The sequence below is a fragment of the Cyprinodon variegatus genome, unplaced genomic scaffold (assembly GCF_000732505.1).
Source record: "Cyprinodon variegatus isolate N-32 unplaced genomic scaffold, C_variegatus-1.0 Scaffold63, whole genome shotgun sequence".
Lineage (NCBI taxonomy): Eukaryota > Metazoa > Chordata > Actinopteri > Cyprinodontiformes > Cyprinodontidae > Cyprinodon > Cyprinodon variegatus.
The window spans coordinates 726,633-754,335 of record NW_015150516.1 but is presented as its reverse complement, the minus strand read 5'-3'; the positions used below and the strand labels follow the sequence as shown (position 1 = coordinate 754,335).

The window sequence follows — 27,703 nt, the reverse complement described above, 5'->3', positions numbered from 1 at the left end:
ATGATCTGGTTGAACTGTAAAGTGCCTTGAGATGACATGTGTTGTGAATTTGGCGCTATAGAAATAAACTAATATATATAAATGTGAAAAAAAAGCCAAATGTTAATTTTTTTGAAGATTTCTAGGTGTTTCTATAGAGAGATTTTTGTGAATATTTATATTAAGATATCTGTGGTGCATTTCAAAGTTTCCATGACTTTAATTTAACATAAAGATAGTTTAGTTTCTAGATAACAGTTTGGACTCCTCCGAGTGTTTTAAGATGCAAGGAAACAGACGGGAGGAGAGGAACAGGATCTCACTACTCCTCTGCTGCTCCGACGCTCATAGCTCCTAATGCTGCTGTGAAATCGAGGGTCAAATGTTCTTACCTCTGCGTGTAGCTCGGTTTGGGTCGCGCTGTGTGGGCTGCAGCGCTGTTTTAGGACAAGACGCAGTTGGAGTGCGTTAGGAGGGGGAGTTTTATGTTGTATTGCCATATGCTGCCAGAATAATGTGTCAGAGGGAGAGCGATGGAGGAAGGGAGGCGAGTGTTGAGTCATGTTTTGGTTTCAGCTGATGTTGGAATCCTGGAGGACCTTGAGAGTCGTTAAGGAGGAAACACTGAAGAACCAAACAGGGAAAGTGAATAACAGTGCAGCTCATGAGAAAAATATTCTTATATTTTTAAATGTCCAGAACACTTTAGGACTTCACTAAGCCATAAAAAATTTGTATAAACACATATTTTTAACTGTGATAGGAAGCTTTATCACTAGGTGGCAGTATAGAACTCACGGTTTTAAGTAATCTTTAAAAGTTTAAAAAATGTAGAACCTTGATATGATCTACGAAAATGTCTTTCAATGTTTCTTAGACTTAAATGGAATCAATAATGTGACTCAAACTCATCTTTACTGACATTAAATGAGGCAAAAACATGTTTTTTATGATGCAGATATGACCCTAGAGAATTAAACCTAAAATGGAAAAGATTCTCTGCATCTCAGGGTAAAAAAAAGTCCTTTTAAAAAGTCAAACTTTGATGCCCTAGCTTTAGCCTTAAATGCGTCGGGTCCGGCGTCAGGCCGCAGTGGCGATGTCCGACCATTTCCCGTTCTACACATGAAGGCAGCCTACAGGCACCACTGTGGGGGAGGCCCAGCTGTTCCTCCAGCTTCCGCCTCCCTGCTGTACCGAGCGTAGGAAGGAAAACCGTGCCGTGAGCCTTTGGCCAGGTTGTTGGTGGTGGGGTCTTGCCTTTTTATTGATTTTCGTTACTTTCCTGACAAACATTCTCTTCTCCGTTTGGCCACTGAGCAGCGTGGGGTGTGAGAGATAGAAACACTGCCTGGCCTGGAAAACCTTTGCCTCCTGCTCCTCTCCTCCATTCCCTTTGCTCCCGCTGGAAAGCTAAAACATTATTATGCATTTTGCTTTATTTTACTGCATCGATCGGAGGTGATTTTAAAGGTTCTCCGGGGACTTGTACCTGTTTTTTTCTCAGACACTTCAGTCTGTGTCTGTGTGTTAAAACAGCAGGGCCCTCTGCTACATTCAGGGTCTATTTATCCCAAAGGGAAATTTAAGTGTCAGCAAGATAAAGGAACGCAATAAATACATGAAAAGGAGAGAATCCAAGCTGTAAGTTTTCCCGTGAAGGCTCATTTGCTTCGGTATGAACCTTTTTAAAAACACGGTTTGTCAGGTAGAGGGAGGGGGGGTTCAGCTCTGCAGTGTCATATCCGCTTCAGGAAAAGCCACCAAGGTGTCCGATCGCTCACGGTTCCAGCCCTTCAACCTGTCAGACACACTTTTGTGACGCCAAATCCCTCTATTCAATTTTTCTCCTCTCCTGCACAAATATATTTTCCCCCGTCTTTTATCAAGGACAAACCTGAACGCGTACACACAACCAGGACGGAGGGGAATCTCCAGGGCCTGTCATTTTCCATTTACGTTTTTGCCATTTAGCTGACGCTCTCATCCGGGGTGACTTGCAAAGCGCAAAGCAGCAGCGACTGAACCTGAGGATGTAGGTGAAGAAATGTGAGGATATTTACCCACTTTTTGAATAAAGATGTCGGGAAGAAAAGACTCCTTCTGTCCTCACACCTGTTTTAACCTTTTAGATTATCTGGCCTGAAAATGCGAATTTTTTTAGCCCAGAACTGCCTTATCATACTTTAGCTAAAGGATACATCCCTTATTTACATCCCGAACAGAAGTCTGTTTGATTTATTGTCGTTAGCTGCAAAATGTCCGGTTCTTTATTGGATTCCACCCACATCCCCTGAACTTTTTTCTCATTTGCACATATTTGTGAAGCAATTGTTTGTATTCTCTTTTAATTTAGCTTGTCAAAAATCCAGAAAGCCAAAACTCAAAGTCAAATCTAATGTCTACCTGAAAGATTTTCAGGTTTTTATTGGACCCTTCAATTTCTTAGCTCTAATTGTTTCCCTCTTCTATTGACTGCTTTATTCGTCTACTGTTCCCCATAATGGGAGATAAGTCGCTTCGCACCGTCAAGCCCCTTCCTCGTTTGTCTTGCACGCTAACACACATTCTCCCACCTCCTCCTCTTACTCCTCGTTTTCCTGCAACACAAACAGCTTTGGGCCTTGGGCCTACTGTATGAGCACTCTTATCTGCAACGCGCAGACTTTGCATTATGCCATCAAGAAGCCGGTGTCTCCCAGACGCCACCGCCGCACCACACCGCTGAGCCCCTCTCAGGTTCCTAAATTGACGTTAATTTAGCATTGCTAATCAAATAGGATGGTGTCTTTTTCTAAATAAATCGCCAAATTCGCTCAGTGTCAGAGGTCCTTTTCCACACTGGCAATATTGTCTGTTTTTTTTTGCCTTTTAATTTGATGCTCATGTATACTATGAATATCCCCACACTGTGCATAATGTAATTAAGCATGACCAATGTTATGTGGGCAGCAGTCCCAGAAGCAGTCAGTTAACTCACCCAACACATAAAACCTGAAGACACGCCCCAACAAGCTTAAAAAATTCAACTGAAAAGGTAGCGTTGTGGCTAGAGTTCCTGGCAAATGCGTTGCAGTCCTAACCCCAGTTTTTTTCTTTTTTTTTTCGGTTTTGCTAAAAAGGAACATAAAGTTCAAAGATTACAGGAGAAATGTCTCCTCTTGCTCAAGACAGAAAGAAAAAGGGAACAGAGCTAAAGTTCATCCCAAAGCTATGAGTTTCCGTCTGTCTGGGGGGGAAAAGCGAAGCTCTGACAACTGCTTCCTGTTGCAATGAGGTGATGTGCAGATATCCTCCGTCCTGTGTGGTGTGGTAATATCTTGGATGTCACGGTTGCAAGTTGAATTACGTGTTCAAGCTCCTGGAGAATTTGAATCTTCAGGGTTTGGTCTTTTTCTCCAAATGGTTTCCTAACTGAGAGAACCATGAGAGTCACTGAATAGCAACTCAAGGAATCCCGAAAGGAAACAGCTGCATGGACAGCCTGTTTGTGTGTGTGTGTGTGCATACTTCTAGCATGTGTTTTCCCAAAGCTTCTGTGTGATTATGTGTTCTTATGTTTCTGGGGCCACATGTGCTTGAAGAAGGAAAAAAAAAAAATCCCAGCCATCTAAATGTTTAAGACCCAGGTGTTTGGGCTCGTTTGGGATTGGAGAGCAGGAAATGCAGGCAGGTGTTGTGGTGTCAGGATTCCTATAAGATTTGAATGCCTAAATTCCATTGTTTTCCAGAATAAAATCTTTCCAGAATAAAATCAAACCAATTTCTGTCTAAAATATCAAAAAGTACATTCATTGGTTTGTTGAGAGAGGTACGGATGCTATATGGAATGATTAATACAACTTCTAGACAGTGTGACAGAGTAAAATGAAGTCTGAAAATAGAAATATAACTCTTGAATTCCCTTCTTTTCTAGACGTCTGAGCATTGGGTTGCTAACGTATGATGGGAACATGTGTCTAGTGATAGGAGGACAATCTCCCACCACCTCCTCAGCCCCTCGTCTTTGTCAGCTGATGTTCTGTCATTCCAAACGGGAATCTGGGCAGAGTGTAATTTCTCGGCCGTTCTGACAGCAGCTCAGGATAAAGTGGCGCTCTCCTCCCGGGTGATTGGAGGGAATTGCTTCTCCGGTTGACAAATGATTAGCTGTTATCTGGGACAGGATTTAATTCCTGCAAGGAAGTCAGCCGGTTGCGCTCAGCCCGAGCTGACTCAGGTAGGGTGTGTTTGTTGAAGATGAAGTCGCTCGACGGTTCTGCCTGCCATCAGAACAATACCTAACCCCCTCTGTTAGGGGCAGGTTACGGCTTTATTTAATTGGAGATATTGTGGCAAAGATGTCCACTGCTCTCACCATGGCCTAGCATAGTGTACCTTTGAAGTAGCAGTCCAATATCAACGTGTTTGAAACAGATATTGGCTTAGATAAAATGTTCTTCTTCCTAATGAAGGGAGCTGATTGCCATATATTGCAGAAGGATTTTGACACATTAACCGCTGGGCTGACTTCAAGCCCTTGTCCATCTAATGGCTCCTTGGCATGCAGGGTTCCTGTTGGAGGCCAATTTGTGGTACTGACACCAAGGTGGGTGAGGCTGCTCAGGGAGAGAAGAGGAAAAGGTGTTGAAGTCTGATTGGTTGGTCTCTGCGGTGCGACGGGCTGTTGATTGTCACACCATGAACACATGTTTCCCAAATGGGAAAATGTGTAGACACCGGCCCTCCCTTTGGACCTCGTCATGCCCTGAACTGATAAGAGAATTTGAGAGTTACAGATGCATTAGAGGAAGGAGAAAAATGTCTGTGTCGCAAGAGTAAATAAGTTCTCCCCATGCCAACGGATCCCCACGGGATCAATTAGCTGCCCATTACCATAGATACAGAGAGTTTCTTATGCAACAGCTTTGCCTCAAAATACAAGAAAAGGGAGGACGAAGACGATACAGGAGAGGTTGGGGGTATGTTTAAGGATCTTGTCAAACTTCACCTCTGGCCCAAACGAGCATTAGCTAGCAGGAGGCTCAGGCAAATCGTCCAGGGTCAGAAAAACAACATGAAAACGTCTCTGTCAGCCGCTCTGTTTTCATTACCTGAAACAACAAACAGCGCAGGGAAAGAGAAAAGGCGAGGAAGGAGAGAGTGAGTGCTCCCCTGGGGCTCCATTTACGTCCTGTGCAGATGAGAAGATCCTTAGATTGGGTTTTCTGTCGTCTCCGTCCTTTTTACTCGCACCTAGTCGTCTCTGCTGTGACATTTTGGCAATGAAAGATTGCGTTTTTAATCCCTTTACCTCACTGTGAACTGTTGCTTTGAAGTTCTTGCATTAGAGATCAGCTCCACCAAGGTTAGAGGTTCAGTTCCCCCTCTAGCACTCCTGTCAGGTTGGTCCAGCTCCTGCTGAGTTCAGCCAAGCTAGAAATGTATGCAGCGAGAGATCTTTGGATAAAAATGCCCACCAACTGGCTCATGCTATGTTAACTACACTTCAGGGAATTGTCCTGCAATAACATCCACCCACCCGAGGTTCTGCTTGAGTCCCTCTTTCCTCCAACCACAAGGAAGAGGGCATTGTTCGTCGGTGCCGCCCTAGCCGGCCTGAGCCGCTGATATTTTAACTAAGGTGATGATAGCCTTGGTTGTTTTCCTCGTCTTCTGCTACCTCTCAGTCTGTGGGAGCTCGACTTTTTCAACTTCTTTCTCATGATTTATGACCTCTCCATCAGATACATCCCATGGGTCTCTCTCCAGCTCTGCCACGGCAACTCCTGACTAAAATGGATTAGGTGCAGTTATCCGCAAATGGATCCTTCACCACCTCTGCCCCAGCTAAGGTCTGATTCCAAAAGGTGGAGTGGGCCTAAGTGCCTCGCTCTGATCCGCGGCGCCTCTGTTTGCCAGCCGTAATTACCTGTTTTGAATAAGTTAATAGCCATAGGAAGCCCGTTTGCCGGGGATAAAAGGGACAGTATCTGGCGTTCAAAGCGATCAGAGGGTTTTAACCGCGCCAGGGTGGGTGCTTATGTGTGTGGGAGGGGGGTACTTTTCCTTCATGCACTCTCAAAAGAGAAGGAAAAAAAAGTTTCCTTATCAGGTATGTACTTAAAAGAATCCCACTGCTGGAAGCGCACTGTCTTGGGGGGGAAAGCGCAGAGAAGATGAAAGGCTTTTGTTAAAAGTGACGCTTGGCCCAGGTTTCCTGTGCCTTTGCCTAGACTCCCCTGTCCCTCCCCGCCTCTACGCTCGGGCTCTCTTCCTCCCACTTTTGCCTTCTCTGACTCGCAAAGCTGTCTTTGAGGGGGGAAAAGTAAACCCTTCTTGCCGCCTGCCGGTGTTAGATTAAATACCGAGATGGCGACAGGAAAAAGGCAGGGAGGAAAAACAAAAAAAAAAAAAAAAAACAAAGAAAAAGAAAGTGCCTGCCTGCTTAGTGGGCTTGTGGAACGACTGGCTGTCTGGCTGCCTCACCGGTCTGGGATGAGGGATGTTGGAGCGGAGCTATCAGGTTGGCGACAGAAAACGCCAGTTAGTCAGCAAGACTCCCAAACATGGCTCTGGAGGTTTTTTGATGATATGTCAATCTGTCTCAGGGTTGATTTAAAACAGAAACCCATTTCCTTCTTATCTGTGTTGTATTGAGTGCATTTCTCATGGCTGTCTTTTCTTTACAAGAGAAATACAAATGATAGTACTTCTGGGGAAATTACAGAACCAAGAGCTGCTGAGGGTTCATGTTGTTCCACATGGCTTCTAAATGGAAAGAGGTCTGGGCTTCAACTTGTTCACACTGAGAGACATTGTTATCAAGAACTTTATTTTTGTTTTATTGCACATAGAAAGTGTTAGTCCAACACTTGAAATCTAATGCAAACTTTTGCCTTCAGCCATCACTTTGCGTTTAATTCAATCCCACAGACCCTGTCTTTCCCTATGTCCCTGCTGAAGAGAAGCAATCCCCTACCATGATGCTGCCCCCTCTTTACTGTGTGGGTTCCTTTTTTTTAAACCCAAGAGTTCAATTTTTCCAACATGTTTATGTCCAATACATACCCTGTGGCAAACCTGACAGATGACCCTCATGTCCTTCTCCCAGTAAGCCACATTTGCAGCCTTGCTTGTCAAATAGTTTTCACAATGATGTATTTGACACCTCTCTATGATTATGATTCGTGTAGCTTTGGAGGAGTTAAGTGGTCCGCTGCTCAGTATGAAGAAACTGTTAATACCCTGCATAAATCTGGCCCCTACTTGTTTGAATAAATCCATAAGATGTTCCCTTTGCAGGATAAAAGCTGTGTAAAGAACTCAGACTTTTGTCCTACATGCCGAATGGAAATACCACTGAATGTTTCCACATGTTTTTAGCTGGTGTGCCATCAAATTCTAATGAAGTACATAAAATTGTGAGGTTGTGACATGAAAAAATGTGAAAGGTTCCATGGGTATGTATATTTTAGGGAGGCACTGTTTCAGGAAACAAACATCTTGGCTTCTGCTGCCCTATCTCTCTGTTTTCCTGCTCTGTCTCTGCCCTGCCAGCCTGACTAATCAGGACTGCAAGAAAAATGCTAATGGCTTTCATGCAGTGACAGTGCCCTGGCAGGTTTGTAAGCCCTCCACGAGAGAGAGGGAAGAAGAAGAAGGGGGGAAAAAAAAGAAGCAGCCGAGGCTATGCATCCTAGAAATGAGACTCAATAAACACAATAATGTGTTTAACTTGTAAACTAGCGCGGGTGACAGATTACGGGCGGTCCAGCAGTGTGGCGAAGCGCCGACATCTCAGCCGTTCACCTTTTGCCTCTACATCTGTCCTGCTAATGGGCTCCACTTCTCTGCCAGCGCAATGGAAACCCAGTGCCTCCACAAAAAAAAAAAATAAAAATCCTCAGGCGAAGCTCTCATTCTATTTCCCAATTAGACGAGAGGGCATGATTAGTTTATTAGCAGTAGCAAAAGCTCCGGCGAACGTGTTTGTGGATTCTTAGCCGTTAATGAGCAAATTCAAACCCTATTGAACGGACGCCTGTGGGAGGGGGGAGGTTATTCGCGTGCGTACTCTGCTAATAATAGCATCCCAAAGACAAAAGATGGAGGAAATAGCATTATAGGAAGGGGGGTCAGAACAATGAAAGCCTACTGGCACTCTTAATGGCATGCTCTTTCATTTTGAAAATTGTTTCCCTTTTGGAATTGCTCAGCATCCTCTCCTTAAGGGTTTGGCAGAGAGGATATATCCACATACTCAATTTTCACAACCAGTCATAGTTACACCAGGGTGCAGAGGCAGGAGCCGCGGTTCCACCTGTGGGATGTGAACTCTGGTGCGACCCCCTCTTCGTTTTCGTCTGCCTTGGCAGGCCTAACCACCTCCTTTACAAGCCAGGTAAATTGTTCATTAGGGCCGACGTAAACGGGCGGCGGGGGTTGTTGTTTTCCTTCTTTTTTTCCTCCTCCTTCCTAGAAGAAGTGTGAAGAACAAACAAGTCAGAGCATTTGTTCAACGGTGTAATCTACACATCAATTATCCTGCTGAGCTAATTAGCACCTCTGCATACCCCAGGTACCTGAGCACTCACACATGCTCGACTCTTTCAAGCCACTGATCAAAAAAAAGCAGGGGAGAGGATTGACAGAAACATAGGGAGGCAGAACCCAAGGGTAGGTAGTTGGAAAGCCTTAGATCAAAATTTCCTTTTTACTTACCGTGGAGTGTGCAGATCGGTGTGTGTGTTCAAGCTACTCGAAGCCCTTACATTCATGTCGAGTTTCTCAATTATGTAAGCCTTCCATCTATCGATCTATCTTCTGAATTTCCTTTTTGTTTTATAAAACTGAAAATTCTGCCGTTGTTTTCACTTTCCAATCAACCACATTGTGTAGAACCAGCTTATATAACCGCTGAATGTCTTTTGAGGGTTTTCAGATTTAGTTGTGGACTTTGACTAGGCCATTGTAAGGCAATTCTTGCTAAATCATTTGATCTCATTGACCCACTGCTTCTTTACATGTTTGTTTCTTTACACTGTTCCTTTAAGCGGGACTCCCTCTGGCTGTCTGAATAATTGCTTTCTCCATGGAGATCATTACCAATGATCTTGCTGTTCAGTGTGTTGTGATTCCAACGCAGCATTTATGGAAAGCATAGTGTTACGAGGTCATTTTAAGTATTAAAAGTGTTGTCAATTATGATGTTAAAGGCTAAACTAGAATTTGAACCACTGGTGTTGCCCTGTTGGACTTTAAAGTGAAGGTCTTAGCATGCCTATTAAGGTGTAGAGGATGTGAAGAAGCCCCAGGTAGCCTCGTCCCCCGCCTCCACTCCTGCTCTGACTCTAAACTCCCTCCGTGTAATTAAAAGTGTAGTGTTCACCCACCTGCAGCTAGACAAGATAGGCAGGTATAACGTAAAAGATACAAAGTATAAAAACAAAAGCCACAGGAACTGAAACGGGAGAGTCAAAACGCCTCGCTCCGCTCCCGTTTACTCCCTCCCACGTCATGTATAAGTCATAGGCTCCGGGGCCTCCGACTGCGGCGCTGCCTGGTCCTGCCGTTTACAGAGATCGAGAGAGAGGTTAAGTTGTGTCATCTCGCTGCTGTCTTACACCTGGCGTACCTTGCCGCTGGCTCAGTCTGACACGCACACATTCCCACATTGTAAATAAAAAGTTGTAAACAAGATAATTGAGCTCCTAGATTTAGATAAAAACAACCTTTTCTTACTTCTAGGTCCTTTACTAGGAGCTCATAAAACACTAGCATCTAATTCAATCAACAGGCAGAGAAGTGATCTGTCCTTTTTCCTACTAATACCTCCCTGTTAACCAAACAACAAACCAATCAACTACTTGTATCCTTGGGTTAAAAGAGGTTGTACAAGAAAAAATGCGTCTTCCTAACAACCTCTATGGCTAAATATTGAGCTAAATATAAGAAATACTAGATGTGTTTCCATCGTTTTTATACACATTTTGTCCAGTAATCTCTGAGACAGTGAATATTTACCCCAGCAGATGGATCAGGTGTTTCAATCGTTAGTTGCATTTCGCTCTCAGGATGGCATGTATCAATGCTAAAGGCCAATTTATGCTTCTGACACATAGCCTCTGCAACCGTCAAATCTGTCTATTTGTCTCAAAAGAATCCAGACTATGTGTCGGACGGTCGCAAACCCGCACAGAGCTCAAGAGGAAGTGCGCAGACAAAAAGCAGCTGTGATTGGTCCTTGGTATGCCTTTCCAGGCTGTCTGCTTGGTCGACGGTGCCGTGGCGTGACATTTTTAAAAACCGAGGAACTACAATGGACAACTACGACGAAAGGTTAATCAAGGAGGTTCCGAAGTAAAACCACTTGTACAATTCCACCGACTAAATATAAAAAGATGCCAAGGTCTCTGCCGAAACAACGTTCTTGTGACCGTTCGCCGGAGTTCTCGCAAGTTCTCGAATAGGTTCCCCTTACGCTTTGGCAGGAAACTGCCGTGCATCACCAGAAATTCCAGACCAATGGTGCAGAAGCATACCAGGAAAACTGGTCCGCGACCAGACTCAAGCGACGTTTGATGTATGCAGTTGCAGAAGTCTAATCTACCCTTTATACTACCTGACATGATGAGTATAGCTTGAACAACAGACTCTATGCACCACTCCACTACCTCCTGTTTCCTGTCTTTCATTACTAGGTGAACTGACTAATCCAGGTGTCTCTGACCCTGGTTGCTGAGATCAGGCACACCTGAAGTGAGTTGTGCTTAGAGACAATTGCGATAAATCTTTTAAAACTTCACTATCTTGCTACCTCTACTTTCCATCAAAACATAACCTAAGTGCATGACGTCATTAAACGTTGCATTGCATTGTCTTTTACCTGCTGTTTTAAAAGTTTTGCTCAATTTTGCAACTCTAAACGGCAATGAACTTTGGAGCACCGCTGACTACTGAATTTGTGGTTTAGTATTGCCAGCCGATGGGTCATTAGAATCAGGCGTAGTACATGTTCAGGGGGGGAATTCTTGGTACTTTTTAAATCTCTTCCTCCTTGAGGGAAACAAAGGAGTTTCCAGGAGATGGTTTTAGGCACTTGGGGTGTTACTGTGACAATAAGCTTTGGCCTCTGTCTTACAACCTGAACCCCCTCCTTTCGGTTGGCTGGTGGCTAATTGGGAAGTTGGTAACAGTGTCAGGGAGAGTTGCCTCTCTCCAGAGGGCTCTCCCTCTTCATCTCCAGAGTGTGTGTCTTTGTGTGTGTGTGATTTACAGACGGAGAACGCCGGTTAGTCGGTTCCCTGCTGTTGATGAGCTACACACACACACACAATTCCCAATTTCCTGATGCCTGTTTGATACCTGGTGGGGATGCCATTCAGGTGACAAAGATCTGCTGTGTGTGTGTGTGTGTCTGCAGGGGTAACAGATGTGATTTTACAATCTCATTAACATGTGAATGAGGCCCCGGGCCCCCAGATTGGCTCAGGCCACAGAAGAAGGATTCAGCTCTTCTCATCACCCTCCTGTGGCCCCTCACCTGGACCCCCCACCCTTCCTGTTCATCCTGTCTGATCTCTTTAGTCCATCTGAGGTCCTGGGTTCATTCCCCCTCCTTAAAGGGAACAGATCGACCTTTAAACAGCTGGTGACCGGCAGAGTTTTATAACAGCACAAGGTCTCGCTCCCTCTGCCTGCTTTTTGTTGTCATTTTTAGCTTTATTTAAGAACATTTTTAATAACAGAGAAGTCATGTCAGGAATCACTCACGCGGCGACTGGAGCTGCTGTTGAGGAGTTTTTAAGGCTATCTGGCGTCGGGAAGCGGTTGTTTTAGCTCTCAGGTGCTGTTTTGCTGAGATAAACGTGGCCATGGCCCCATCACTGCGGACAAGAATGCAAAACAACCTTGGCCAGATCAAACTGGTTGTTTTCTGAGCTATCTGGCGTCCCACTCAACAATTTGTGCCTCTTAGTACACAGAAAAAAAGGTGAAAGAGCCTGGGATGACTGCCTGTAACCTCTGTGATGTGTTTTTTATTTTTCCATCAGCTATCATTGTTGTTCAAAGTGTATTTTGCTGGATATTCTTCAGCAAACACTGATGTGCTTTTTTTTTTCATTTCCCAAATAGATGCATTACATCTTATTCTCTCCCCTCCCTGTGAAGAAAATGGGCATCAAAAGCTTCTGTTAGCCCGTAATTACAGCTCAGGTTCTGCTTAGCCGTTATTAGCAAAAAAAAGTACAGTAATCTGGGCTGGCAGTGCAATATGTTACCGTCGCTTTTTTAATTAATCTTACAGGCAGCGTAATAAATTTACAATATCAGATTGGGGGAATACTGTATATAGATTTATTAAAGCTTTTAATCAGTTCTGGCAAAATTAATTTTGCAATGATTGCTTACATTTGAATTTGCATATACTTAGTGCGAGTAATTTATTTTTATAGATTCCTTTTTTATTAAATCGAGGCACAAGGGGGCCGTCAGAGATGAAAAATTGCTGGATTTTGCTTCTCTTTGCTGGAAGGGAGAGAATTTTTCTTATCCCTGCAAGCTAAGGTGTTTCATCACCTGGTTTGAAAGTTTGCTTCTGGTTCTGTAATCGTTGGCTGCATCATAACTCCTGGCATTGTGGCTGATTGAATATCCAGTAACTCTTATTGAATGGTCAAAGTTTTTTCAGATTTTTTCAGATAATAACAATATTTTACCATTTATTTTAATTAGTCTGGTTTCTCAAACAATATGCCCTCAAAAAAGGGCAGAAACATAACTTTTAAGCTTTTGAGCCTTAAGTTTAAGGTTAAAAATGACTATTGGATCGGAGCTTTTGCTTTCTGTTATTTAAATAAATCACTTTAAATGCTAAAGTAAGGTAATCTCCTTCAGACCCATGTGTGCCAAAACCTTAGCTTGGAAAGCATGTCATCTCAAGGCACTTTACAGTTCACCAGATCATCCAATCAAATTGATTCAACGTTTTCTATCTAAGTTGATTGCAATCCCTTACACTAAGCATGCTTGTAGCGATAGTGGGGAGGAAAAGCTCCCTTTTAACAGGAAGATTTAACATGGCAGAGATTATCTTAGCATGCTAACTAAAATGTTAGCTCTTTGATACTTGTTCAGTTGTAATAAGTACATTTTTGGAATGCTAATAGTAATTTTAAAGGTAGTATTTATTGTTTTGCATCACTTATATTTGTAGTTTCCAAACACCAGATTAAACCTGTGATCATTTTAGCATACTAGGCTATTGGTTATTTTAATTCTCCCTTTTGTTTGATTATTTGAATATAATTACAATGTTCCAAAGGTAATTTTTTTGCATGATTTCATTAAACGAACAGTAAATTTTAGCACCTTGACTATGATTTTCATATAAACTTTAAAATGGAAGCAGTACCTAATTTTTAGAAAATTAGCACTAATTTTATTATTCTAGTAGCATTTTTTTGAGTAATTCTACCAATTTTTGTGTGATAAGGAAAATCTTTTGTCCATTAATGTTATTTTTTTATTCTTACTGCAACTTTAGCATATATTAGGATTTTTTTAGCCTGAATTTCTTTAGTTTAATAATTTTTTTTTTAAAGATATTTAAATTCTGTAGCAGCAAATATTTCCTTACGCTTCAGCTGTGTAATGTAATTGATAAATAATTCATTTTTTCATAAAATGTAGCATATGTGTCAAACATGTACTGTTAATTTAAACAAAACTGATTTGGTATAAACTTGTTTTTACCTGCAGGGGATAAAAGCAAAATACTTTTATTTGAATATGTGTTATTGTAAAGAAACCCTGCAGTTCCTAAGATATGAGGTTCTGATTTAATTTAAAGATGTTTGGAAAATAGATAGAGCTAAGAGTCTAATATTATATTTTGAGGTACTACAGTGTAAAGTAAATAAAAAAGCATTGTTGCTGTACTTCTGCAGATGTACCAGCCTTCCCTTTATGCTTCTGCAGTTAGAAAATCCGAGCTACATGCTGATTTTATTGCAGTTTTGTTGTTATTAACTGCCATCTTTAACTGTGATCAAAGCAGACCTTCCCCAGCACCACCTTCCTTTTTATCTACTCTCCTCCCTTGTAAACACACAGTTAAGTCCAACACATCACAGACAGAGACAGACGTCCACTCCCACTCACAGAGAATCGGTGTAGCACCTCCATGGCAGATAGGAGTGATTCATAAACAGATGAACCCAAAGCAGATGTGTTATCACGGTGGCTTCGAGGGCTCGCAGGGCCACGGCGTGCTCTCACAGGGCCGCCACACTCACACACACAAAGTGGGGTTTCTATAATAGTCCCAGCTGATAATACCCCACCTCTAAACCTGACTGTAAGTCAGCAGATTCCACCACCTGAGTGTGTGCTCCTATTAATAAAAATCCTCCACATGCCATGTTATCATGTTGCTGCCGTCGGTGCAGGGCGTGGACGCCATGGCATTGAGCCACCGTGTCCCTCTGAGACAGAGTAGGAGGAGATGAAGAGAAGCGATTTAGATAACACACAAACGCACTCTGTTCCTTATTATTGGGGAGAGAGCTGACCACAGGAAAAGGCTGGATCATCCATACATAGGACTGGATTTTTTTCTTTTTTCCTCTTCTTTAACAAAGAATTCATTAACAAAATCAGACATCTTGAAAATATTCTATAAAAAAACTAAAATTTGACCCCAAACAGTGACATCTGACCCTTCATGTAATGTTTTATTCTGAAAACCTTACACTTTCATAAATTTCACATTCATCCGAAACAAATAATTGTTTTTTTTTAATGAAAAATCTTTTATTTTCCTTTTCTTACCTTCTTTAACATTCAGACACAAACCATTTTAGCATGCTAATGGGATGTTTAAAGCTTTAACACTCTGCTTTCACTTTTTAATTTAATTATAATTTAATTTTACCTTTAATTTTAATAGTTTGTTTGTAAATTCAAGTGTCGTAAAAAAAAATAATAATAATTTTTGTGTTGCAAAATAAATCCTAACATTTTAAACCATAACTGCAAAGCGCTATTCATACTGTTAGCATGTTCAAACAGCAATTTTTGTTTATAAATTAAGGGATTTTAGCATGCTAATAGAATGTAAACACTTTTACATTTACTAGATAATTCATGCTACACACTTTTATATATAAGTAATAATAATAATTTGTCCTTATAGTATTTCTCTTTGAAGGTATTGTTAGCATGCTAATGCTAATGGTAAAAGGGGATTTAAACCCAGCAATAGTAAAGTTCAAACACTAAAATTAATTTGTGAAAGGAAATACTATCATTTAAAATGTAATATTGTTAAGTATGTGATCATTAAATTGGCTAAAATAGACGATAATGAACATGCTAATGCTAACCGTAGGGTGATAATACTCTGTTTAGTGTGCAAACACTCATTTTTTATTGCTAAAGATAGCTCACTGTATATTACCCGCTAAGTTAAAATACCCAAAGTCTAATGATTTCCCTGATCAGTCATTTAAGACTTTAATTATGGCACTAAATGCAGTCATGCGGCGTTTTATTTTGAAAATCCTGCCTTTTAATCCTTTCATATTCAGCACATAAACACTCGTCCTGACTTGAAATCGATTGCTCACATCTGTTTTATTAGCGGTGTTTCTACACCATTAACCTGCAGGTGCCTCTTCTTCCCCTACAATCTGCGTTTACATGCACATTCAGAAACAAAGTCCCGCAGATTTCACGTACTTTAGAGCACTTGCTGCTCTCATTCGGCTTCATTCGTAGCAGAAATAAAGGGGGCTTTTTATGAAGAAGGGGAAATTAGTGATGGTCTCCCTTTTATGTGCAGGAGAAGGAGCCCCCACTTCTCCTGGCGACGACTCCAAAACTGGAAGCGGTTCATCCAGCAAACGTTTCTTTTTAATTTTTTCTCCCCCCCCTTTTCGATATATGTTGGTGTGTGTGTGTGTTTGGTTAGTTACAGTAATTACGGCCCAATAACTGACAGCCAAAAACCAGGCAGGAGAAAGTAGAAGGGGGCTGTATTTTCCTCAGCCTCGCTGCTGAACATCTGCTGAGAGATTTGCATATTAATTAACCCATATTAACTCTAATTATTCTGGGAAATTATCAAATAAATTAAATTTTCTAATTTTAACCGTGTTTTTTTTTTTTTTTTTTTTACCCCTTCTTCCCGTCGGTTGACGTGTGAAACATCCGGAAGCCTCACCTGAGTCGGGATAAAAGATATAAGCTCCCTTCTCAGAGCTTTCCCTGCCCTGTTTTCCTTCCTCCCACTCTCCTCTCCTCCTGGCCTGGGAGTCCTCAGGGCAGCCAGGGGAAGCTTTTGTGTGTCTTTTTTATTCTTCTTCTTTGGCTTTTGTGACAGGGGAGGTGGGAGGAGGGTCTACTTGGAACATTTGTTGGAGGGAGAAACATGTGTGAACTGGGAGGAGGAGGAGGAGGTGGTGGCACAGATGGTGAATCCATGCAGGACCCAGCAAAGGTGGGACCTCTGAGCTTCCCCCTCCCCTCCCCAGCCTGTTGCCTGGGCCTCCTCTGCAAATAAATGGCACATTAATTGAATTAGAGTCATTGCTGCTATGAACGAGTCCTTATGGACACAACCCAGCATAAACTGGACACAAGCTTCCTCCATTTTTAATAAATCATCCAAAAAATGGAAGATATGTGATCCTTTCTTCTAATCTGAGGGGTGTAATCTGTTTAGAATCATTTAATCAGATTATTTAATCCTGCCATGACACGCACACTTCTAAAATAAAAAAAGGTATAATATTAATGTAAAAAAAAAAAAAGCTTTTAACACCAGATGGAGCAAATACAGACTTTTATTATCTTATATTTCAAACTGCTTTAACTGTTCAGGGAGATTTCAACATTAAATATAAAAAAAATCAGAGATTTATGTTTCTCTTGTGATCAAAAACAAACAAATAATGTGCAATATAAGAGAAAACAAAACATATTTTACCAAAAAAAAATGAAAGAAATAAAGATATAATCAAAAATAATTGCTAAATTTAATAAACAGTTGGATGAACTGAAACGGAGGAATAAAACATAATTAAATATATTTAAAATATACAAAGAATATAGACAGTTAACTGTTTAAATTAATAATTAAAAAATCAGGTTTCCCTAAACTTTTATATTTCAGGTTTGTTTTTAACTGCTTTTGTGTGTCAAAGCTGTGAGTTTCTACATGAAGAGATTGATTCAAGAATTCAATAAAATGTATTTTGTGCATTTGATGTTTCCAGGAAGCTTTAAAAAGCATTAAGTTTCTAAATTTAGGGTTGTTTTTAGAAGCTGCAGGATTAAAAAAAAAAAAAAAAAAGTGTGAGACTGTAACACGGTGGCGGCAGCATGGAGGGTATGTCCTGAAGGAAAGTGAAATCTCTCACTTGTTCCTGCCGTAATAAAGGTTAAACTCATCTCTTAAACACCTAAATTGTAAAGAAACTTCTATCTGTCAAACAAACACTTACTCACTTCACTCCCCCGTCTCTGCAGAGACACACACACCCAGGTTAGGTTTACACTTCACTGAGTTTTCACCATTCATCGTCTCCCTCACGTCTCCCCCCCCTCCTCTCCCTCACCCCTCACTCTCGCTGTCTCTTTTCAGAGCTTTTGTTTGCCCTCTGCCACCGTCCTTTCACCGACTTGGCCCCGATTTGCCCCTTGTGCTCGATCACGCCATTATACTGAGACAAGATAGCACAAAATATCCAAACATGTCTGCTTTTCTTTTGTCCGGGCTCGGCTCACGTCATCGGGCGGCTTTTTTTTGTTTTACGGAGGAAATGCTTTATTCTTCCTGGTTTGTCCAGTTTAGAAACGGTTGTTGGGAAAAAAAAAAGAGAAATTGGATGAAGGTTATCTGAAAGTGTAGAGATGAGCAAACTGTGGAGAAAATCCGCCCTGGGTTGGTGCGAGGTTTCTATCAGACTTACCCGAGGAAGTGCTTAAACTGTTGCAGACTTGAACAATGGCAGACAAAAGGTCATCAAGAGAATCGGCTACCGCCGGCCGTAGCCACGAGGCAGCGACCCCGCTTCCACCTTAATGCCCTCCCACACACACACACTCTGTCGGAGCTCTCCTGCATGCCCGTCTCTCCCTCGCAGCCATCCAGGTGATCCGCTTGGCTCACATTCATGAGACAGGGAGCGAGCGCGAGCAGTTATCGTCCAATAGGGAGAATGTCCCGGCTCATTATCGGCGTAGGAGGCCGAGCGTGTCACCTGGAGCTAAGCCTCGACACTTGACTTTAAAAAAAGAGGGAAAAAAGTCAGCCGGGGTGAGCGCTGGAGCTCCAACGTGGGTGTTAGTCATTCTCCCTGCAGCGATCACCTCCACAGAGCTCTGTTTCTCTCTCTGGCTCTGACACTCGAGCAGGAAGGCCTTTTAACGCAGCCTCCTGTGGGCTCCGCTTTAGCTTCTTGGGGATTGTTAAATAAATGTGATTATACCTGTTAGTTTGGTGAAAGGATTTTCCTGAGCAGCCTGCAGGTAAAACACAACTGAGCTGAGGTTTTTTTAAGCTGAAATTTGTTGCAGAGCCTTTTTATTCCAGGTCTCGCCTATTCTAACACATCCAACCGTGCTGCTACCGTAAGATTCAACAAGAAAGTAGCAGCAGTTGATCAAATAGTTGTTTAAAAACTATTTCAATCAGGTGGTGTGAACATTTCTGCAAAAATGCCCTTATAATTCAGTGTTTGATGCTCCTAAAGTTGGCCAAAAAAAAGCTGGACAAGGGAATTCTCTAGTACCTCGAAACACCATTACCTGATAAAGTTGTTTCTTGACACTTCAAGTGTTTCTAAACTTACCAAATCTTTGCAGTCTTTGGAGCTCTGTCAGAAACTTCTGGACCTCCATATACCTTAAGCGCTCCATCTTGGACACCAGTGGCCGCAGCTGGCAGGTTAATTGTTGAAGTTCTTTGTTTGACAATTGGAGAAAAAGTAGGGCTTGTTTGGATGGGGTGTACTGGAGGAAACCTCTTTGCATCTTAATGAGTCATGAAGTCTTTTGTCCAGATCAGACCAAAGTAGAAAAACTTGGCCACAGGGCACAGTGCCATTTTTTAAGAAAACTGTCCTTTCTAGAATGGAGGTGGAAGATTGATGATAAGGGCTTGTTTTGCAGCCATATGAGCTAACGAACTTATAGTCAAGGAGCTGGTTCTTCACTAAAACCTAAAGCCATCTGTCCAACACCTGAATCCTTTTCCAAACTGGATCTTCAGAACGTCTATGATCCCAAACACAGCAGCTAATCTAACCCTACTTGTCGGAAAGACAAATAAATTATGCTCCAATGAAAGTTCATGCCTCAGTTATGTCTTTGCATCAGTCAGAGTTCTTTAAACTTTCTTTTTTATCATTAGTTTTGCAACCCAAACTTTGCAAGATGTCGCTATTTCAGATAAAAAGGGGAGAAATGCCAGCATTGGTCATTGTTTATGACTTCTTTGAATGCTTCCAAGCATTTGGCAAGAGTTGATTATAACTCCACTGCTGTAAGTGTGTCTTTTTGCTGTCAAACCCTTCGCAAACACAGTCATTTTAGTGCCGAGGTTTGTGAGATTAATTCCCCCAGTAGCGTTGTCACTTATGAACTGTCGCCTTTGCAGATGGAGTAAGTTGCTTCAGTTAAATTCCCTTCCAACCGCCCTAATCGATACGCAATATTAGCCCTAGATATGCTCCTTCTCTCAGCCAGCTGACAGAATAATACCAGGTTGCGTCAAAAACTCTAAAAACATGTGTCATTTTAATTATCTGCAATGCTGAAGTCGAATAGAAGAAACAGGTAGCAAAAGAAAAAAAAGAGCGTCATCCATAATTTGCCTTTGTCAAGGATGACACTTAAGGTAAGAAAAGGACAGAGGAGGCATTTTGAGGAGTAAACATTATCTCCTTTTTGTCTTCTTCTCTCCCAAAAGACACAAAAGGCTGATTAAGACCGATGTTCTGCAGAGATTTAAAAGCTGCCTGCGAAATATTAGTAGGTTAGAATTACTTTGTTGCGTGACACAATACCAATAGATGCTCGGCGCTTGCAGAGGGAGCGGCTCCTGTCAGCCATGGCACCTCAACAATGGGCGGCTTTCTCCGTGTTAAGACTACGCATTTGACTTGACGAGCGCCCCGCTGTCATTTTGCCTTCTCGGAGGTGCACGTTGACAGCTGACGTTCGGAGATGATTGCGTTTCAGACAGTTCAGCGCCACCCCCGTTAACGTTCGGAAGCAGCAACAAAATGCTTTAAACTTGGGACGGAAATAACTGCAAGTCCCGAGAAGTTGGTTTGAAGTTAGATCAGCGAGGGCAGCGATCCCCTCATTCCCTATGTGGGAAGTCAGGAACGGTGCTCTTTGCTGTGGCTGGATGTGTGCGGAAACAAAAAGAAGCTCCCTCACTCCTTTTATTGGGGAAGAATGGGCCCTTTAAAACCTGTCCAGCCTTAGATAATTTCATTCAGCCGGCCCCTGCCTGGTCGTCATTGAATCTGCATCCAGGGATCAGGTTCACAGGGATGGGTTGATAGCTTCCCAAGCCTCTCGGCCTTTTGTTCTAGCGGCGACCCCCCTCTTTCCTCTGTAAGCTGGGAGGGGAGGGTGTTCCGAGCTTATGGGACATGGTTAAGAACTGTTAGACATATTGGACGGATATAAAATTTAAAAAACTTGAGTAAACTTTTGATGACATATTGAAGCAGGTACAGAGTTCTTCGGAGGTTGCGGACCACCCAGAAAGTCGTAGCATCTCCAGCCTTCGTTGCCTTTTTGTCATCCGTAAGGAGCATTACTGAGTCTGAACTTGCCTAAACCCTTGTGATCACACCTCTTGAAAAGGTTTTGTTTCCTCCGCCGATTGGTATTCGAGGCAGGTCACCTCTCTCCCACCCTCCCGCTCCTCCTCCTCCCTCTCCGCTCCCCCGTCTGAAAGCCCCGTTTTCATTTTAATTTGCACCTGTTGTGCAGTTGTTCGCTGGAGGCAAGTGCAGACCGGTCAGTCGCAGGGAGACGTGTTAGGAGGAGCTGTGGGGAGGCTTATCTTTTCATATGTATGATGTTTTCAGAAATGTCATGGGTGGACTTTGTTTGGTTATCGCTCTTACTTCGGAGACACTCAAGAGGCATCAGTCGCTCCTACTTTTGCATGAAGATTAACCACCCTGCGCACTTATTCTGACTTATTAAAACTATTGTTTCATTTTAGCAGAATTTAGAAGCACCAATCTTAAAGGTTTAGGTTCCTCACCTTTAGTTGCCAGTGAGGTGTGTCCCAATGTGATTCCATGTGCTCCTGGCTCGCCTTGTTCTCCATATGTGCCACTCAAATAAACCCTCCAACGTCCGTTTTCAGCAGTGATTTACGCCGAGGCGCGTATTTGCAGATGAACAGCCGTTAGTGGTGACAAATTTGCATGAGAGCCACCTTTGATTGAGTTCACAGCCCTTATTTACAGGCTGTCTATTTTGAGGAAACCAGGCGTGTGTGTCAGGGACCGGTGTGCCGTGGGAGCAGCCGTGTGTGTGGAGTGTGTTTATGATCAAAAAGCATTTAAAATTACAGTAACAGTGAGGACGTTTGAAGGCTGTTTGAAATAATCTAAATGACTATAAGTTAAGCCTGTTGTGGTACCGTTTCTGCAATGTGGAGCATCTAAGGCCCGGCTGGTATGTTTCAGAGCTGAGCCGTTCTGAAAGGTGCAGCTCAGCGGCATCTGAGGCATGTGACCAGGACTGAAAATTAGAGGCTATTTTGACCCGCATCTCCTGGACAGCTGTCTGCCCACCGCTGCGGTTCGGCCACAGATTCCACTCGCAGATGCTGTAATTGGGTTGTAAACCACCCCCACCACCCCACCCAAAGCTGAAATCCCCAATAAGTTTCCACCACTGACTGGCGTTCCTCTGTCCACCTTCTCTTTTCCGGTTTGCAGCTCTCAACTATGAGAACGTGGTGGAGACGGGCTCAGAGACGGAGGAGGATGACAAGCTGCCTGTGTCCGAGGAGGACCCCCTGATCAACGGCACGAGCAGCCCAGCCAGCCTCACAAACCCAGAGGCGTCGCCCCGCGCCGAGAGCCACGGCCTGCTGACCAAGGACGAAGAGGACGACGAGATGCGGGACAGCGGTGTGGAGCACATCTGGCCTGACAATGACATCCTGAGTGCCTCGGTCGACGGTACTGGTAAGTGTCGGAAACCTCTCCCAACCACAACTCTTAACCCTAATGGTCACATTCAATAACTCTTACCTGAAGGTAGTGTCTACACAGGTTGCACCTCTCATAATGTCATATATGACATTTTTTTTGCGTTGAAAACCAATTTCAAAAGCCTCCGTAAAGAATGGAGATTGTTGGATTCCAATGTAACGCAATGGCCATACAGCACCATTGGCCTCAACCCATTGACATACTCCATTTTCATTCAGTTCATCGTCCCATTATGTAGTTTATACCACATTTGGTACAATAAAAACCCTTTATAGAATCCTTCTTTCAGGTAGACAAAGGGTGTCTAACACACTGCAGTTGGATTTTGGTCAAACCGACAAAGATTTTCCACAAAACCAAATCTTGTTTTTCGCCTTCCTTGGTTTCACCAGATGTTTGAGGCTCAGGTGAGCTCCCAATCCCTAAAAAACGACCCCTTAAGCTGAACCTCGCAGGCTTTGTGTGCACATCCTGCCACTTGTGGAACTTATCTTACGCGGTAAGCCCCACCCATCTGGTGCTGGTGTAGACTCAGGCAAACGGCAGGGAGCGTTTTGCAAACAGCGATCAAAGCCAGGTCTGACTGCGACGCGTCCCCCCCCTCTCCTTCTCGTTAGACAGACGTGATAAACAGTTTCTCCACAAGCAGCGTTGAACCATTTGGTTTGCGCTTAGAGAAAAGACCCTACCCTGAGCCAAGCAATGGAAAATATTTACAGATATGTAGGAGCGGGGGAACAATCCAGGGAGGAATCAAAGTCTCCGGATTCTGCAGGAGATCCAAGACATTAAAGGTTGTCAGGTGATACCTCCCCAAACCTGACTGAGCGATGGTCTTTTGTTGAGCAGCTCCCATTTCAGAGGGTGCCAGTCACGGATGCTTGAAAGATAAATACTTTTAATTAGGGGGCAGGGTATAATCATTAAAGGAAGGCAGACTGCTGCAAAAAAAGGTCATTAACAATCTTAAATGAAATTTTTATTTTTATGATAGCCATTTACATGTATAATAAGAGTCAATGATTCTTGGAAGCATGTGACAGGAACAGAGTATGGCGAGAAGTCATGTAAGACAGCCCATCTAAATGAGCCGGGCCTCGCTATTCATTTCTGCTAATGAACTGGCTGTGCACGGTGGCGAGAAAACCGGGGGAACATTCAGCAGCCTTAAATTTTAATACGGAAGGTTTGGGCGGGGGGGGGGACAGAGCGGAGCATTTATTAGGGACAAATCGAACGAGAAAAACTTCTAAATAACGCTTCACGTTTTGCTCCTTAAGGGGTGGAAGAAAGAGGAGACGGTTTGGTAAATAAATCAAGATAAAGGATAAACAAGCTGTCATTGCATACGGTAATTGTTTATTTGATAAAGACCTGCGGTGCCATAATGTCTGTAATTCAACTATGTTGCAATTTCCAGATAATCTGCTTCTTGTGTGATAAACTGGCTGACATATTTCGGAGAGCAAGTCAAGTTCATTAGAACGTTTGGGAGTCTCTTTCCCAATCTTGCGGCTGCTGTGTTTCCCAGACTGACTTTTTTTCTTCTTCTTTTTTTTTTCTTCCTCTACGGTGCCTTGGTGTCTACAGTGATACCTCAGCACATAGCTTGGGTCTGAGATAAGTCGGCAGCCTCCCTCCTTCCTTCACCATTCTGCTGTCACTCCCCTATCAGGAGTTGCTACACAGGTTTAGATAGAGGAAGCAGAATCTGGAAGATTGGGACATTTCTGGATCTCTTGGGGTGGATCTCTACTCTCAGGTGTAGCTACCATGTAACTTATAGATCAAGATTCTGGAGAAAATAGGCGCTAAAGAAAAGAAAGTAAAGTTCGTCAGGGATCTCCCTCGGATTCCAGGGTACAATCTTGGCCCGGAGTTGTCCTTGACATTCCTTAATCCCACAGTGAGGCTGGACGCAATGTGCTAGAAAGCATGACATCATTATCACTGACAGACGTTCTCAAATAAATCACCTGATCTTTTCTAACTCCTCCAGAAGGTCAGGGAGATTTCTGCCTATTTGACTGATTCTGTTTCCCCACAAAAAAGATGCAACTGCAAAAAATGGAAGTCTAAATAAGTCATTTTTGCTCAAATTAAGTGCATTTTTTCTTGAATTCAGGAGGTAAGTGAGACACTTTGCCAATGGAACAATTCAATTTACACTTAAAATAAGAAAAAACAGTTGCTTTGTCTTATTTCAAGTGTATATTATCTAATTATCTTATTTTAGGAGTAAAATATACTCATTCCATTGGCAGATCATCTTATTTGCCTGCTCAAATAAGGGTAAATACTCTTCATTTAAGACATTTTTTACTTATTTCTAGATGTTTTTTGCAGTGTTGGGCTAAACCTTAAAAACCTTTTTTACATTTTTCTCCTGTTACAGTGACAAACGTTCGTGTTTTCTATGTAATAAACCAACAGAAAGTAAAAAGAGTCTCTGTTGATACAAACTGTCAAGCTGTTCGCGCCACAGTGAAACATTGTGGTGGCAGTATTATGCTGTGGGGAAGCTTTTCTTGGTTTGCTGGTAGAAAACATACTCCAAAAACATGTTTAAATTGGAAACCATGTATGCTTTTCATTGTATTTATGATACTCTGTGGTTTATCCCATAAAATTGTACAAAACGTGTAAAGTTGAAGTGTTATGGATACCTCCGTACAAGGCCATACAATAGGCGTACTGTTTTAGACGCCAAGAGGTAGATACCCTGTTATTTGCTTATAAAAACATAACATAACCTGCAGTTCAAAGAGCCTTTACTCAAACCTGACAGATTCAGGATACCTAAAAGGTTAATATGCACAAAAAGTCAGGGGGGTGGACTTTAAAAGACCCTGCGACTGCAGCGACCGGCCGTAAAAATAGGAATGTTTTGAAAATAAACACCATCAGTGCGGCTATGAAAATAGGTGAAATTACAGTCGGGCCCCTCGGAGGTAGCCCTTCAGACCCCGGCATCAGTCTTCAAGGAGGTGTCTGAAGTCGCCTGTGATTTACTGCTGACAAAACAGGCTTCGCTTACCTCCAGAATGCTCCCCAAGAACACAAACAAGCGCGTATATCCAATATAGACGTGGAAAGTTGGGCTTCGTTTTGCCTATTTTTTTTATTTTTTGGTGATTCCACCACAGAGAGACTGAATCCAGCCCACAGATCTGTGCTTGTGAATGTGTGTGCCAGAGGCCACAGCCTGAGAGGTGAGCGCGGTGTTCGCCTACCTCCTGCTGGAAGCGGCCGCGCTCAGACAAACCGCAGATAACCCCAAATTTTCCAAGGTAAACAGAGGGAGAGTGAAGGGCCAGTTAATCCCGCCGGTCATCCCTCCACGTCAGGCCCAAAGCATGCAGGCAAATTTGATTACCCAAAGCAAACACGGTGCCTACGAGGACGCGCAAATGTGAGGGAGTTTTTGCCCCTGTTGGGAGGTTTCCATCAATCCAGACATCTGATACCTGTGGGGATATTTTAATCTGTTTTGACTTCCTTTATTTATGTATTTAGCTTCCCATACATGTACAGGAAGGGGGGGAAAAAAAGATAGGAAGATGTTACCCTAACCATTAGAGAAGTCTGTCATTATATATTTATCATCCCATAGCTGAAGCAACGTCTCTAATTCCAAGCAAACCCTGGAATTGCAGGCCCCGGAAAGCATCCCGCAAACTATGGAGCCCCATTGTTTTCATCTGAAAATAAAAATTCCTGCTGCTTCTGGCCTTTGTGTGCAATAATGTAAGCAGGATGACATTATTATCAACATGCACACCCACGACCTCTTCCTGTATTATCCCAGTCAGGTTCCTGCGATCTCCAGAAAGGGAGACATTAGTATGGATGTGAAAGTCGCCCTTCATGAGCGGCACATGTTCTCGGAAGCACCTTGATTTGATTTGCACCGACGGGGCGGGAAGGAGGGACCGGCGACTTCTTAGGCTGATTGTCCGCTCGGTGTCCTCGTGTGGAGGAAGAATTTGTCAGGAGTGGGTTTGTTTATGAGCCTCTCTCAATCCACTGTTTATTTACAGCTGCCTCACCTGTGCCAGGACCATATCAGTCTCTCTGCACGGGACTGGTGCCATTACCCTGATTAGGCCTGCTCGGTGTGGCCTCCTAGGAAAAAAAAGAAAACATATTTCTCGAGGTTTTGCACTTTAATTATGACCTAGCGACGGATCAAAAAGGTTGTCTGGATGTTTCTCTGTCTCTTTATGGTCAAAAACTCACGTCCTCCTTCAGGATCCCTGCAAGTAAAAGTTAGAATTAAAGGCCTCGCTCGCCCGTTTTGTTGCTTGAAAACACTGAGCGCTTCGCCCCGCCCACTTGAGGTCTACCCTGGACCGATGAGGTTATTTCTGCCGCCGAGAAATGTTCCTGCAGCTACAACCTCTCATTTGTGGTGGAGGGTTTGTATTCTTTTTAGTTCCAGGAGCGAGGAACCGACTCTCTGCCGGGGCTTTTGCGGCCAATCACAAAAAAATGCGAGTGCTTCACAATGGGCTCGGAGAGAGAGGCATCCGCCGCGTCACGTGTGATAAAATAGGCGTGCAGAGGGCGGCGGCGGCGTCACAGCCGGGGAGTAATAAGCTCAGCCGGCGTGTTGGCTGGAGGTCTGTGATTGCTCAGGTGGATGTGCTCCGTGTTGTATTTAATCGCCGCGTTTGGCGACCGAGGCTTCCTTTGCCTCCCTGCAGCTTTTTGTCATGTTAAAGGTAAATAAGTCACTGTCTGGCCCTGATGATAGCATTCATTAGGCGTGCTGAACAAAGCAGCGGCACGCCGTGATGCACAGCGGTGCCTTTATTGCTTTCTTCATACCTTCTTCTTCTTAAAGGCCTTGTTGTCAACATCACTCACCCTCCCTTCCTCTTCCTTCTCTTCTGTGCTTGCAGATGAAATGAAAGATGATTTTGACGCCCTGGGGCCCGACGCCACCTTACAGGCAGTTGGAAACGGTACAGGTGAGTTCAGATCTTCCTCCTTTGACCTCCAACCTTATTTAAAGTTGCTCTTTTGACCCGACAGGATTAAAAATCATTAAAATCCTGCACAACAGTAACATTACAGAGATGATTATAAATACATATTTTAGGCATGCACAATATAATCGGCCCTCTATCGGTATCGGCCTGCATCGGCATTAAAACTGAATATCGGACATCGGCCACCCCACTGATATTTAACCCGATATTTGATCAGCTTCTGAGTTTCTAAAGTCTAAAAATAAAAAAATTAAAAATACTGCTTCTTCTTCTTCCTCAAAAACTTCTTTTTTACAGACTTAAAAACTTCTAACGACGAGGGAAAAAATATTGATACATTAAAATATCCCAATATCTTCATATGCTGATATATTGCCATTTAAAAACACCATATCAATCTCTTTTACTAATGAAATATTGCTATATGTCAACGTTATGCTACGAAATCCCCGGAAAATTCACGAAATTTTGCCATATTTTTACATGTTG

At 43.0% G+C, this 27,703-nt stretch overlaps 1 protein-coding gene across 5 annotated transcripts in view; it reads left to right on the top strand.

The window, feature by feature from the left end:
• Positions 1–27,703, top strand: part of zeb2 (zinc finger E-box binding homeobox 2) — an 86,041-nt gene that overhangs the window by 42,081 nt on the left and 16,257 nt on the right. For 3 of the 5 annotated variants that reach the window (XM_015371687.1, XM_015371686.1, XM_015371689.1), the window contains exons 3-4: positions 21,939–22,193; positions 27,125–27,193. In XM_015371687.1, the coding sequence (XP_015227173.1) occupies positions 21,939–22,193; positions 27,125–27,193 (324 nt within the window). The remainder of the gene's footprint in view (positions 1–21,938; positions 22,194–27,124; positions 27,194–27,703) is intronic. The other 2 variants (XM_015371688.1, XM_015371690.1) reach the window with 1 other exon arrangement.